The sequence below is a fragment of the Lutjanus erythropterus genome, chromosome 10 (genome assembly GCF_056507025.1).
Source record: "Lutjanus erythropterus isolate fLutEry1 chromosome 10, fLutEry1.hap2, whole genome shotgun sequence".
In the NCBI taxonomy this organism is placed as follows: domain Eukaryota; kingdom Metazoa; phylum Chordata; class Actinopteri; order Lutjaniformes; family Lutjanidae; genus Lutjanus; species Lutjanus erythropterus.
In genome coordinates this window covers 3857236-3871995 of record NC_139326.1, presented here as the reverse complement: position 1 = coordinate 3871995, position 14760 = coordinate 3857236, and the positions used below count along the sequence as shown (strand labels likewise).

Sequence of the window (14760 nt, the reverse complement as noted above, 5' to 3'; positions counted from 1 at the left end):
AACAATGCCAGTGCCCATGCAAGCCTAAAATAACAAAAACCGTCATATAGTAAAACCTGTTCTGTGTATAAATTGATGTCAAAATTTGTCACCAATGTTATTTAATGGTGTCTATTATCTCGAGCACTGTTTTTCATCCTCTCTGTCATCTATATGCAAGAACGGTTCACTGCTGAGGGTCAATTGTGTGTGTACTTGCCAAAGGAATCAATTTGTCATGGTCAGTCATGCTTTTTTGTTTACTTTCGACATTGTGCACCTGCACTGCTCTGAGGTCAGATAGTGGAAATTTCAAGTGGGAATTTCTGACCTCCGACCTCGACTGGAACACAGCACAAATCTGTGGCATACAGCTGTGTGCAATCATGACAGAGGGAGTTGCAGACCTGTTTTTGTTTTCCAGCCAGTCACAACAGCAGATGCATATTTCACCTTTCACCCCCCAGCTGAACTTGTGTTAATCAGATAAATCAGCTGCTGTTGCATGCAGCTGGAATGGAAACTGTCTGTCTCCTGGGTCACGATGGCACAAGATTAATACTGCTATTGGAAAAAAAAAGAAACGCTGCTAAGTCATCCCGTTTTCATGGTGACCTTTAACCTGTGGGCTGTTTGAGCTTGTGCCACAAATGCCACAAGACAAGCCAAATTCATTCTGTCTCAGAAAAAAGGAAAAAGGGAGACCTTTCTATCTCACAGACTGCGGTTACGTCACATGGTTGTGAAACTTCCACGCCAAGATCAGTGGCTATTAAAGACCCAGATTACATGTTGGATGTGGAGCGGTCCAGGATTTACATAAATATGCACACACAAATGTGCAAAATGTGTGCACAGAACTCACTTTTTTTATCCAATAACAATGATCAGTTTTCTTTAAAAAGGTGTCAGACACACCCAGTAAAGGGTAACTAACGTATGCAGGACCGACATGTAGAAAGGTGAAGTAACAGAGTCCTCCACTGACTCTGAGAGGCTGTTTACTGCTGAGCCTAGATCTGATTGGACTAAACCCTGAGCAAGCGTGTCTGAGCTGGAGATACTGTTTGACTGTAGTAGTCATGTGACTGCTGTTTTGGAGGGATAGAGGGCGTCTTTCCTTCTCTAAATACCTTATATTCTGCTAAAACCACAGAACAATTAGTCTGCAATGATGCATGATAGTTAACTAGTGGTCTAGTCTATTTTCACTGCTTTACCTTTCCGCAGAGAGCCCTGTCAGTCGGCATAATGCCAGACTCCTTTGACAAAAGCGGTAATTTTATCTTGCACAACACAGGAGTTGTCACAATAACACAAATGTCACAATAACACAAATAAACTGACTTTGTCAGTTTATTTGTGTTATTGTGACCTCAGTGAATTGAAACTAGCCCATTAAAACAGTCACACAGCAATACAAACAAACTAAGATAAAATTACTGTTTTTGCTAAAGGAGTCTGATTGCTTTGGGGAGAGCGACCTTGTCCACGGCAGTACATTGTTTAGCTTCCTACACCTGCTGCTTCTGTAAACTGGGGGCGTGCCGACTGCCATCTACTGTAGGTAATACACTATGTACCTCATACAACCCCATTTCAAAAAAATCTGAACTATCCCTTTAAGAAGTCATCTTAAATATTTCAATTAGGAGATAATGCATGTTGGTAGATTGTCCTGTTTCAGTGTGCTGAACAGGGAGCTGTCTGCTCTTCTTTTGCGTGCGGTTCTAAGCCAAAACCCCCATCAGCCCAAAGCAGGAGAAGTGCTCAGATTGCTGTTGTTCCTATCATAGATTACACCTCCTCAGAGACTCATAATGCGCTAAACACTTTGTGTTTATCTCAAAGATTCAGAGATAAACAACACAGCTTTGCATGCAGATGAAAACCAGAGAATTACATGAGGATGTTGATCTGAACTATTTCAGACAACTTGTCTGAGCTGTTCAGAGTATTCAGGGAGTCTTATCAGAGCTTTGAGGACAAAAAAGGAGCGATATTTCGTGAGAATAGTTGACCATATGGATTATTTGGATTTTTTTTTGTTGCATTTTTTAATGCGTGCGTCCCCTGGCCTTACAATTCTTGTAGAAGAATATCTCATTAACATTTGACCTACTGCAAGCTGCTTATGCTGGGGAAGCCCATCGGGATGGTCTACATGTTCAGCTGCACACTGCTTTCCATTTACAAATTAGAGGCCAAGAAAACTAATGATCCATTTGTTCAGTTTAAATAATGAGCGCACATAAGGATGAACAGAAAAACCAATGTTTTCTTTGCTGTTTAAAATGCACGGGGGGATGAGGGTGGCGTATGGGTGGCAGTAAATCACTGATTTTTGACAGTTTCCTTTACAATTTACTCCACTTTTGCTTTTATTTGATTGATTGCTCCTCAAAGTCTAATAAATATTCAGCTTCATCACTATTCTAATATATCAGGATGCTTTCTTGTTACGGATTTATCATGATAACCTTGACAGGTAGTTTGAATGAATAAATTAAATATATTCTGTTTGAGGAAACTCAATTTGAATGGGAACAATCAACAGGCCTATTCAACTGGCGGGCTGTGGGCAGAACCCGACCCTTTGAGGACCTCAATCTGGCCCTTTGATCATTTCTAAATATGAAAAAAAAAGTATATCATTGTGATTCCATTTACATAACCTGCTAACATTCTGAGTTTATGTGTTTATTAGAAGATTATAATTTTCTAAGTTGGCTAATTAGCCCATTCATTGGTTACGTCTGCTGTTAAGCACAGAGACACTTTTTTAAAAAGTTTGAACACAGGCTGTTTAAACAGAGGGACACTGGGAGAACTGAATAAAAAAAAACTATTTTATATGCAACATTGTTTATTTAAAATAACAAGCTACTTCTAATGCATTGTTTTTACTGTACTTTTGCATTTACCCCTATGTCTGTCAACTGTGCACACACGGTGTAAAACAAGCTGGCTGGTTATTAACTTTTGTGTATTTATTTAAAGATTAAAAAATACTAAAATGCAAGTATGCAGATGCCAACGTGGCTCTAGTGTGGCACCATGCTTGCCTCTAAAAAAGTAATTGTATAGGCCTGATCTATAACATCCTTTTTCACCAGCAAATTCTACCAGGAATGAAAGAAATGAAGCTCAGAGGAATGTTTCGAAATATGTTTGGTTAATTGTTGACATTATATACCAGTTAAACTTTGGAAAAATAACTATTCATTGCCCTGAATTTCACTGGTTGTTATTAATACGGGACATTTCCCATTCACCACATTGTTGACCTTTTCGTTCTTGACTTTTCACAGAGCGACAGTAAAGAAAGGTGTGACCTTTCGAACAGCGACACCCAGTAACTCTTTACTGTGGGACATCACTCTGGATATGGGAGCAGACGGAACCATCGCTGTTGTTTGTCAGAGGAAGGCTCCCATACCAGGGAAAAGGCAAGTCTGAGTCACATTACTCTCTATTCCAGGGTGTGCTATCTTATGTGTGTCCCTTCTGTTGTCATTTGGAAATATATCACATATTTATGGGCTTAAATTGCTATTGTTTGAATGGACAAATAACGCTGCAGAGGTTCACAGGGGAACTGTTCATGTGCTGTAGTTTGCCAGTGTCTCTAGCTGTTAAAAGTGCCACTACTGTAATGTATATCCTGCAGAGCATATCAGTATTTGTCTCTGCACCTGTGGAGTAAAAGACAAACCATCTGTGCAGCACAGGCCTGACAGCGGCTTACTGCAGACGCACACTGTGCAGTGTCCTGGGAGGACATCTCTTATACTCTCTAAGCACAGGTTGGCCGCAGGTGCTCTTGTAAAGCTGCCCCTTGTAAACTGCCATTGCTTTTCCCTCTTCATTACCCACCTCTCCTCCATGCTTTAATAATTTCTAAACATTTACCGGCTGTGCACGTCCATGCATTCCTACCATGCAGTAAAATGTATTTTAACCTATGACTTTAAAGCTGCAAACAGGGATAGCAAAACTGTGGTGAGCCATTTTCAAACATGACACTATAAAACTATTTACAGGACATCTGCAGGTTGGTCTGATCAAACTCAGCTCTTTGGGCTAAGTAGTACTTAACTTGGCCCACGGTCTCATTAAATGAGGCTACACCCTTTCTCCAGCAAGCAGCTTATCTCAGACGTTCTTTCAAGTTCAGATGAGTGCGGCTTTCTGTCATTTAACTGAGTCCCAGTGCATCGTCCTGAGATTATAGGACACCTCTTTTAAAAAACAAAGGGCAGAGGACTTAAAAGCCCCCTCTGTGTTACCTGATGGCTACCTTGCTGCAACAACAGTAGTTTAAAGTTGAACCTCTGTTGTTTTAGATTACAGGGGTTATAGCCCTCATTTGGCTTAAAGACCCCCTTCGGTGAAAATCATGTTGTTAACATGAGCATGTGGTGTTTTTCATGTGTTACAAGACCTATCAAGAGTGAAATGAGCAGTAAACATCATGTCTGAGCATTTCTTGCTTTGAAACTGCAGTGAGCAAAGGCAGTCTTAAAAAAACAGATCCAGTCAGGCTGGGTATATGACATCATAAACCTAAGGAACCAATCCCGTTAATCGATGTTCACGATGCTGATGCATAGCAGGTGTAATATTTACCATGCTGACTGTTTTAGTTTTGTGCATTATGTTGATTTCACACCACATGGTGCGCGCTTGATGCACAGTCGCTGTGTGAGCTCGGAGATGACTCGCAGACGACCAAAAGATATCAAGCAGGCCAAAAAACTGGTTGTGTCATTGATGGTTCACACAGCCCGGCAGAAATTACATGCAACACAATAACAAACACCTATTTTACTTAGTATTTTTTTGATTTCTTGTGTTTTTCTCTAGATTTTTAATATATTTCTTATTTCTGTCCATCATATACAGTATGAGTGTACAGTACTATGACTTACTGTATGTGTAATGGTGAGGTGCACCCCTGACTTTTGCTCAGTTTCAACCTAGTATTAAAATGTGATCTACATCTAGATATGTTATCCACATGGTTGTATGAACTGTGTACCTATGATCTGAACACAGATGCAAGCCAGACTACCTCCAGGTGTAGTTAGACAGATCTGATCACATTCAGATCAAAATGCATTTAAACCTTTTTCCTTTTCTGGATAACACAGATAGCAGTTAAATACCATGTGTAAATGGGTTGTTGTATATTGCTTTCATGCACAGTACAATAGAAATCAATTAAAAAGAGAAATCTTGTCCTGTGCACAAATTTATGAATCCTGCTGCAAAGACATGACCTACCCGACTCTGCCTGTGTTCGGCTTACCCAGATAGTCTTACCGTAACCCTAACCAATGATAACTCCTCATGCCTAAACCGAACCAACCCAACCAATGAAGGCAATGAGTGACAACCCAATCAGAGGCAGAGTAGGGCAGGTCATGACTGGTCTTTGCCTTAGGATTCACAGTTTAGCAACCCGTGCATAGTATTAAGTAATTTCCAGTGTCAGTTTTCATGACAAAATGTAGTTTGGAGAGCAGACGGACTCATCTGGGACTCGTCTAGGGTGAAAGATCTTGTAATGTGTGACCCCCTGTCTCTGCTTGGTCATGTCGTATGCAAACACAGCGACTTCAAGATTCCTGATTGCAAGACAGAAACTTGAGATGAATTCAACACCAGAAGTGACTTCTTTTCATTGAGTGCGACCCTACAAGAAACTCTATATGTAATTTTAGTAGTAGGCCTAGGACTCATTTTCTGGGGGCCATGAATGTATATGGATAGATATTTCAGTCTGATTGTTGTGGATAGACAGGCTGACGGTAACATATCACTAGTGTGTCTGATTAGTCATCTAGGTGAGCTAACTGTTGCAGCTGACCATCCAGCTGCCTTGAATGCAACATACTTGCTGGTGAAGAGGCCACTGTTTATGTTGTGCACTTATATTTTAATTCTTTTTTGCCTTTCAAGCTTGCCAGTGCTCCAAATACTTTTCCATTGAGATTGAACTCAAACAGTAAGATTATTTCTGCCTCTAGAGCAGCTCCAAGAAATGCTGTAAAACTAAAGCTCTAATCTGTGTGTGAACGGTCGGCATAGCTGGAAAAGAGCAAGTTTTTGCAGCCAACTTTGCCAGAATGGGGAAAAAAAACTAATAAAAGTAGACGTAGAACAACATCAGTGAAAACAGATGAACTCACTCCAGAGCAGAGATAAATTTAAACTTAAACGTGGATTTGTGCGACACTGACTCTTCAGAGGTCACACCACAATAGACGCAGCCAGCTTTAAACAGAGCCAGAACACTGACCTTATCTGTGCGTGTCATTATTGGTTTGACCTCATTAAACTGTTTTCCCCGTTTGGCGTGGATTATGACATTGTTTATCACAACTTCTTTATGGGTTAACATATTCTTTCACTCCGTCATTTCAGCTAATCCTCTCTGAAATGTCATGAAACTAACAGAACCCCTGCAGAGAGCGTTTACTGTCACACCACTGTGGGGATTTCTCTGACTTTTTGTCTTACTGGCTTTAAAAGTATTTGCTGTATCTGTACATTAAAGCTTTTTTTTTTATCCTCTGTTGCAGCAGCTCAGTTTGGATCCTAATATTTAAGCACTGCGACTCACAGACAGACTACCGGACGTAAACAAGTTATTGAAGCATCATTCTCCCTTAGAGCCTCACAAGACTGACTGAGGACAAAAATCGCACGGCAGCATCCCCTATCTTATCTGGATATCTGTGTTAATGCATACTTAAGGGGATATAGGCATGCTTATGTGAGTCAAGCATATCTTGTTTTGATATTTGACCAGAAAGCCTTTATTATCTTTTAATCTCAGGTCTCTGAGCAATATGCTAAGATTATTCAATTACACTAAATCTCTGTCTTGCCCTTAATAAGGACAGATATAATGGAGCACTGGGGGAGCGCGGCATACCGAGAAGGACTTTTGTGTGCTTTGTTGTTCCATTTGGAACTTAATGGAGGATTAACGAAATATGATTTGCAGTTTCTCCAATTGTTGTTGCTTTAATGCAGAGAGGAGGCTGGTGTGCAGCCCTTTAGAGGTCATTGTCATGCAGCAAAAAGGACTTGTGCGTCTGCACGCCCCTGACACAGATATTTATAACATGTACGCACAGATGCACCGGGTCAGATAATGTCCACGTGCACGCTTAGCGTATTTTTGTCCACCAATATATCTTTTCTATAGTTCAGTTCAGTGCCAGGAATAAAAACCCAGTAAACTAACTTGGGCCATGAGAGAAAATTGAATCCATGGCCAGGACACTCTGTTCTAGCTGGCATCACTGAGAGGCCATTATAAGTTACAAAGGCTTATACTTTGTTGTGTATGCGGGATGATGTTGTCCTTGGACTACCTTTTCTTCAGTTCACATTTAGCAGTACCGGCAACTCAAGGGTAACACAGAGAAATTCAGCTCTGTTCTCTTGTCTTTGTTTTAGTCTGTGAAAACGCCTGGAGATGCGAAGGCCTCGTCAAAGTTTAAAAAAAGGGGATCGGGCCTTGTCGCAACTACTGGGATCAAACCCCTCTTCTAGAATTCTCCACACTTTCTATCCACAGGGCCAAATTCAGAACAAATCACAGTTTCAGTCTTTATCGGGTTCATTTATAGTTTTCTTTCAACAGCTTCCTAAATATGACAGAAGTGCAGATTTAAAATCTGATAGTAGACTTTAAAATAATGATTGTAGAGATGCATGGTGTGCATGGTCTGTCTGCAGCCTATATAATACATGCTGCCTTTGCATCATACAGTAAATGAGGTCTTATTGATCCGTTCTAATAGCACAATCAGAATAAAAGTGCCTTAAGTAACCACCTTAATCAGAAGAGAGCCCAATTGGATGTGATTTTCAATCGGGTTGAGAGGGGTGGTGTAAACCTTTGATAATCTATTCAATAGGAAAGTATTAGTGCTTAAAAACCATGTTAATGCTTAATCCAATCATCAGCAATCCAGGTCATGGTATTCACCAGGCACTATCATAAGCAACTGGACTTTGGTTATTGAAGATGTTTCACCTCTCATCTGTGATTTATTTTTAAATAAGTTCCAGGTATTTAACCTCTTGTGGAGTCATTAACACCTTGAGAATCATGTGAGACGTCGACCCATCCAGCCATCATGTCAGCCATTAGGGTAATAAGTCCAAGTGTACTGAGCTGAAGACTCAGAAGTCCACTCACATCTTCAGGACAAGGGACACTCCTTTGAGGCCAGCAATGTTGCATTTTGGCCAGAGAAGGCCGATGTTTTGAAAGAAGAGTGAAAGACACCATCTCTGTCAGTCTGGAAAGACTCAACGGAGGAGGTGGTCCATGGCACCTGACCATTTAGCTGTAGTTGGAATAAATATATTCTTCCTTTGTGCTACATTAGGGGACGTGAATGATTCCCCCAGGAAGGACAGATGGTGGTAGCAAAATAAAACTGGTTTGTGACTGATACAAATTTTTTGTTGGAGACCTTGAGAGATTTAAGAGAGATTTGAACGCCTCACTGGCTGAAAAGCTCAAGGCAATGAGTTGTTCAAACAAGCATTTGAAAAGATGAACAAAGCTGGAATTCACCAAATCATCGACCAAATCAAAAAACATTGGATGAGTTTAAAGGCCATTTGAAGTCATAACAGCAAATATGGTTCAGACTAGGGATGTTCCTGGTGACTAATTACCCCATCCCAGTGTGTAGTAAACTAATCATGCACATCTCAAGTCCCAACCCAGTCAGTTTTCAATTTTACGGTCTTATGAATGATCTTAAAAACTGGCAGATCTAGTATGTTTTGCTTTTTGCAGTTTTTATATCATTGTGTAGCTTCCCAGTAGAGGTAGGATTCAAATTTTGGTTGGAGTATGTTTAAGCGTAAAACTTTTCTAATGTGACCTGATGCAGGTTCTGCAACATCAACATTGTTACATATAAAACTCCCTAAGCTGAGGGATGGGAGGGCATTAGCGCTCTAATCTACGTCACTGCTGACAGCTGACTGGGAGTTTCCATTTGCAAAATCCAGAAAAGAACACAGGTGGAGTCACCCTTTAACAGACAGAACCACTTCTTCTTCTTCTGTTATATTTCCAGCAGATTCACAGTGGGTGGAACCTCTTTTTGCATGTCAAACACTTTACATTTGGAGCATGTAAACACACATCTTATCGGATCACTTTATTTGCACCCATGTAAAGTTGGAATCTCTATTTATAATGATTTCAGTCTGGTGGAAGAGATATTGTCCATGTAACCACAGATAATATGTCACAGTCATATTTAGTTTAGTCAGTGGCTAAAGTGATTCTTTATGAGAATCAAGTTTTGCTCTTGTCATAATGTGTTCTTTCTGTTATATATTGTTTCACATATGATAAAAATATGACGATGAGTATTTTTAGCCAACAATGCATTTTGTTTGCATCAAAGACATGATGAGCCTAAAGGAAACTGGAGCACATGGGTTTCCGTGCTTGAGGCACGTTAGCATGCTGATGTTAGCGTTCAGCTGTAAGCTCTGTGGCGCAGCCTCACAGAGCCGCTAGCATGCCTGCAGACTCTTAGTTTTGTTTAACGCTATTTATCAAATGAAATGTCTGCATTCTAATGCAAAGTGTGTCTTCATCAGACAAAAGACACAATAAAACAAAAGCTCATTTGATTTACTTTTCCTTTGGGCACAATTACCCAAAGATTTGGATCTATAATGATTTGTCCTGTGCTGAACAATGAGCCACAGGATACACTGCGGTATAAACACTGCACTTCTATTCAGACTTGATTATGTCTACAGGAACTCAATGTGTGGAGAGAGAATTGCAGACCCCAGCGGTGACATAATCATATTATGTATCAGTGGTTGTGATGGAAAGATTTTGACTTTCTTGTGCTAATTTGCATCACGACGATGCTGAAAGAATAAGATCCCTGACAGATAGTTAAAACACAAATGTAGCACTTCTGGTTCCAAATGATAATAACATGATACAACAACAGGAAGCTGCAGTAACATCTGCTGGTAACACTTTAGTTGAAGAGGTCAACGTATTATCTTATATATGTCATTTTTCATGCAAAGGTATCATTGTTTAAGACGCTATAAATCAAGCCAACAATGTCTTTGTTATTACAACTTGACATAAACCAAGTCAACCTGTCACTGACTTCATCATGATAACTTGACAATAACAAACTTATTGAACTTAAAGAAACTGAAGACTAAATCACTGTGCTCTGTCATCAAACATATGACATTATAACATTTATGACATCTTTATGACAAGTACAAATGGTACTATTTTAGATGAAGTAATTCATGACACCATTATAATGGTCTCATGATGGCCAGTTTCAAAACCAACCACATATGACAGTTTAAAGCAATTTTAAAACGTAAAGCTAAACAGATTCTTTAAGTTTGATGTCAACTTGCCATAAATTTTTAACACCAAGTTGTCAAAACATTTCAAACAATGCCAGCTTTACATCAAAAATGACATAACTAACCAAATGACACTTGAATGACAACAGTCATAAAGATTCCTTTGTGTTTGTGACAAGTATCATTAGGTAAAGTGTTATCCATCTATTTTAAATTATATAGTTTTTACAGTTATTTTTCATGAAAGGTTTTAGAAAACCATAAAATCTGTTGTGTTGGAATCATGGATATGTCTTTCTAAGCCGTCCTGTTTCCTGTTCAGGCTGGAGAGCAGTCTGCTGGAGGTGCTTCAGATGGATTTCGAGGTGGAGGAGCTGAGCAGTCCCCTCGACAGTCAGGTCATCATATGGAAGCTGGAACTGCCGTCTGCATCCAAAACCGTAGCCAAGACTGAAGGAGCCATGAGGATCTATACCACTCAGAGAGACTTTGTCGGCCTGGCCCCCCTCGTGATGGTGAGTCCACCGACAGCGTCCACGTCGCGACTAATCGTTATTAAAACTGACAGCAGAGTTTCCAATAATGCCCACACTTGGCCTGCATCCTTTGAGCGTTGGTGCATGAAAATATCATAAAATGCACTTTGCTCTGATCCATTCCTGTCTGGTTTGCATACACAGAACGCTGGATATGCTTTGGATTGTTTAGTAAATGGATTCTATTTTGAGCAGGGAGTGACCTTGTGTTGCTGACTGTCAGCTAGCTGATGTCTCCCTTCTGTGTTGTTCTGCTCTGTTCTGGCGTACAATATGTGGTCATCTCCTCTCCTCCTAACAGCTGCTTCATGTGCATCTATTTTGGTGCCGCAGGCCTCTTTATCATGCTACCTCTATAATTAATCCACGGTATAATCTGCACCACTAAATACGGAACATTACACAAGAGTTTACACCGCTTTGTTTTACAATATTGAATCTCTCAGTTATGTGTCACCAGGGTCAATGACTGCTTAGGCACCATTGTCTGCAGAAACAATAAAACATAATGACACGCATAACACACTCAGTCACATCATCATTACCATCATTCCTGTTTCTTAACACTTTTTCAACCACATCTTATTATCAAAGTCCATTCCCACCAGTGTGATGTGTGAGAAAAAGATCCTGTCAGTCATTACAAAATAATGACTTGGTATCTCAAAATACTACCTCGTGTCTGTGAAGATTCTCAGTCACCCAGGTTGTGCTACTGACCAGGAGCTAAGTTGTCATTTTGAGATGCTAAGTCATTATTTCAAGAATCTAAGTCATTATTTTGAGATGCTAAGTTGTCATTTTGAAGAACTGTCATTATTTTCGGAAATGAAATCATTATTTTGAGATACTGAGTCATTATTTTGAGAAATTAAGTCGTCATTTTTTGATAGTCATTACTTAGAGTTTCGGTGCTAAGTCCTTGCTAGGGGCTGTTGTTGGTGACGTTGCTTGAGGTTCTTGAAGACGTTCCACCTCTCATCCAGAAGACTTCTGCTGTTCTAACTGACTAATAGGCAGTTCCTGGTATTTAACCTCTTGTGGGGTCATGAACACCTTGAGACCCATCGTGTGGATCATTAGGATCCTTTGAGTAAAGGCTATTTAGAAATATTGACTTAGTGTCTCAATGTACTATGAAACTTTTTCAAAATAATGTGTAAGATTATCATTATAAGCCATTTAATTGAGTTGAACTTTTTCGTCACATTAGCAGAAATGGTCTTCTGTACATTATTGATGAAACATGTAATCTATACAGTTAAAAGTTAAGATTGATTATACTTTACGTTATACTTTTGGGCAGTATGTCACTTACATTTCACAGTCACTCTGCTGCATTTTCTTCATAATGGTGCTGAAGTGCTTGAAGTTATGAGGATGTGCTACAGTGTCCTGATTTGTGAATTTGACATGGTTCATCTCTCTTGTGGATTAGAAGCCGACCTCAGGCAGAGGGCCAAACATGAGGAGATTTGATGGTTTGGCTCGAGGGAACATTAGCGCTGACTGATCACTCTTAGCCTTGCTCTCTGAACTTCGGCTAGTGCTGCCGCTCAATACTTCTACATAATGGCAAAAGCCTCGCTGACACAGGCTTCAGATCTGGATTTTTGAACTACATTGTAATGACAATTTCAAAAAATTATGTTCGGTTATTTCGGCTTCATTTGAACCAGTTTTTACAGTCGAGAGACTCGCGTCCATCTGCTTCATTTTCATACTCTGAGTGGCCAAGTGTCTCTTTAAATTTGATTCAACTGATCATTCAGAGAACTTGACCGGGCAGCGCTCCACCGCTCTCATACTAACGCGCGCGCACACACACACACACACACACACACACACACACACACACACACACACACACACACACACAATAGTGAATTATTTCAACCTCATTTAAAACAGTGTGTTTTTACAGAGGAGGACACATATCCATCTGCTTCTTTTTCATGCTTTGATTAACCATGCATGAATACAAATGTCTGCACAAACACACACACTGCACTTACGTAGCATTTTTATCCAGAGTGCTTTAAAACTTGCCTCTTGTTCACATACGTACTCACACACTGATGGAAGCCACCTACTGTACGCAATTTTGTTTTCCCAGGAGTCACGACAGAGGATCGCTCTTCTTAATGCCTCATGCACTCTGCTTTAACATGGAGAAAAATGCAAAGCTTGACAAGCCTGCAGTGTCCTGTTGTGATTATTAATCCAGGAGTGAACAATTGCTGTTTGTAGGAGGGGTTTAGCGAAGGGTCAGGAGTGGCTCAGTGTCTTGTTCAAGGACATGTGGACAGAAGGACCCAGGGATCAACCAACCCTGTGATTATTGGACGACTCTGCTCTACCTGCCACAGCTGCCCTGTTTAATAATATACTGAGCTTTAAAGAACAGGCTGTACTGTATCTACTGTATGCAGAAATTATGTTTGAATTAATAGAACATTGCTCTAAGGGACATGCCCGTGCAGGAAAGTCCAAGATTAGCTCTTACTTCTGTGTGATGACCTGGCCATCACCCCCTGGCTTCCCAAAGGGGCACCAGCCTTCTTACCTCATCATGACTGCTGAGTCACTGAGTCACACTTCAGCAGCTCCCATCCCTCCAACCTTCCCCCTCTACTTTCCTCCCACGGTGCTCTTATCCTAAAAATCTTTTGCACTACCTGCAAACACCAGATAAAATGTTAAATTAAAACAAATCAAATGATTTTATGCGGTTTTCTATTTTTCTTTTTTGGAAGTGAGCAATATGTCTGATTTTCTCTCTGCAGGACACAGACATCCTGAATACAGCTGTTCTGACAGGAAAAAAGGTGGTGATGCCTGTGAGGACAGTGGCTGTGGAAGAAGACGGAGTGGTCACTGATGTGTCTGACTACACAGACTGTAGCTCCACTGATGAAGACGTACTCAAGGTGGGATTTACTCCTCCTGCTCCCTGTTACATACCACCACATGCAAGAAAACTCTTATAGATCGTTTTGTGTTTCTTTGGTTCCTCATACTCCAAGTGCAATCATTTTACTGCACTGGCAAAGAAAAAGTAAGAGGTGATATTACCCTGATTCTTTTTACAAAAAATGTTTTCACCTTTTTATTCAACTTTGGTCACTTTCGCTGCAGGAGTATTGTGTAAATGCCAGATCACCACAGATAAATTGCTACCTGAGAATAAAAAATAGTTTAGCAGCAATAAACTGAAGAGTTTGTGATATTTGTGTCTTGTTGTGTCTGGCACTGACACTGAGGCTGTGCTCAGATGATTAGAAATTTGCTCTTCTCTTACTGTGAGGTAAAGCGCACGGCATAGTGCAGACACTTGCAGAGGCAGCAGCAGCTAAGATATCTTTAGCACTGGGTTTTGCTAACTATATGGCTGTTCACAAATCTGGCAGCATCATCTGACTGCTGATATTTTTCCCCGCATTATTTTTCCTGTGTGGTATGTTTTTAATGTTGTGCTTGTGTCTGCAAGCTCTGAACCATAGAATATGAATTTTTCTTCCATGCGTGCACATGTTGCTTATGGCTAGACCGTCACATACAGCTGTTACCTCATTGTTTGTGCTTTGAGAGGTCAGAAGGAACCAACATCTGGCTTGATACCACTTTTTCATGTCCGTTATGATGTTGATTCTGCAACTTTGAGTGTCTGCAGATACCAATATCAGTCCAATTCCATTTTTTCCCCTCTCTTTAACAACTAAGTGGTTAATAATACCTCTAATGTATTAATACCTGTTAATGGATGTACTTTCCCTGACCATCTAAAAAAACACCATGCTCAACTGTGAAACAAATATTCTACTCACCTAAAGGAAGG

At 40.3% G+C, this 14760-nt stretch overlaps 1 protein-coding gene across 1 annotated transcript in view; it reads left to right on the top strand.

Moving 5' to 3' along the window:
- LOC146319835 (transmembrane protein 132D) overlaps positions 1–14760 on the top strand; it is a 50979-nt gene that overhangs the window by 24304 nt on the left and 11915 nt on the right. The window contains exons 3-5 of the mRNA XM_084727904.1: positions 3291–3428; positions 10709–10901; positions 13709–13852. Coding sequence (XP_084584030.1) covers positions 3291–3428; positions 10709–10901; positions 13709–13852 — 475 coding nt within the window. The remainder of the gene's footprint in view (positions 1–3290; positions 3429–10708; positions 10902–13708; positions 13853–14760) is intronic.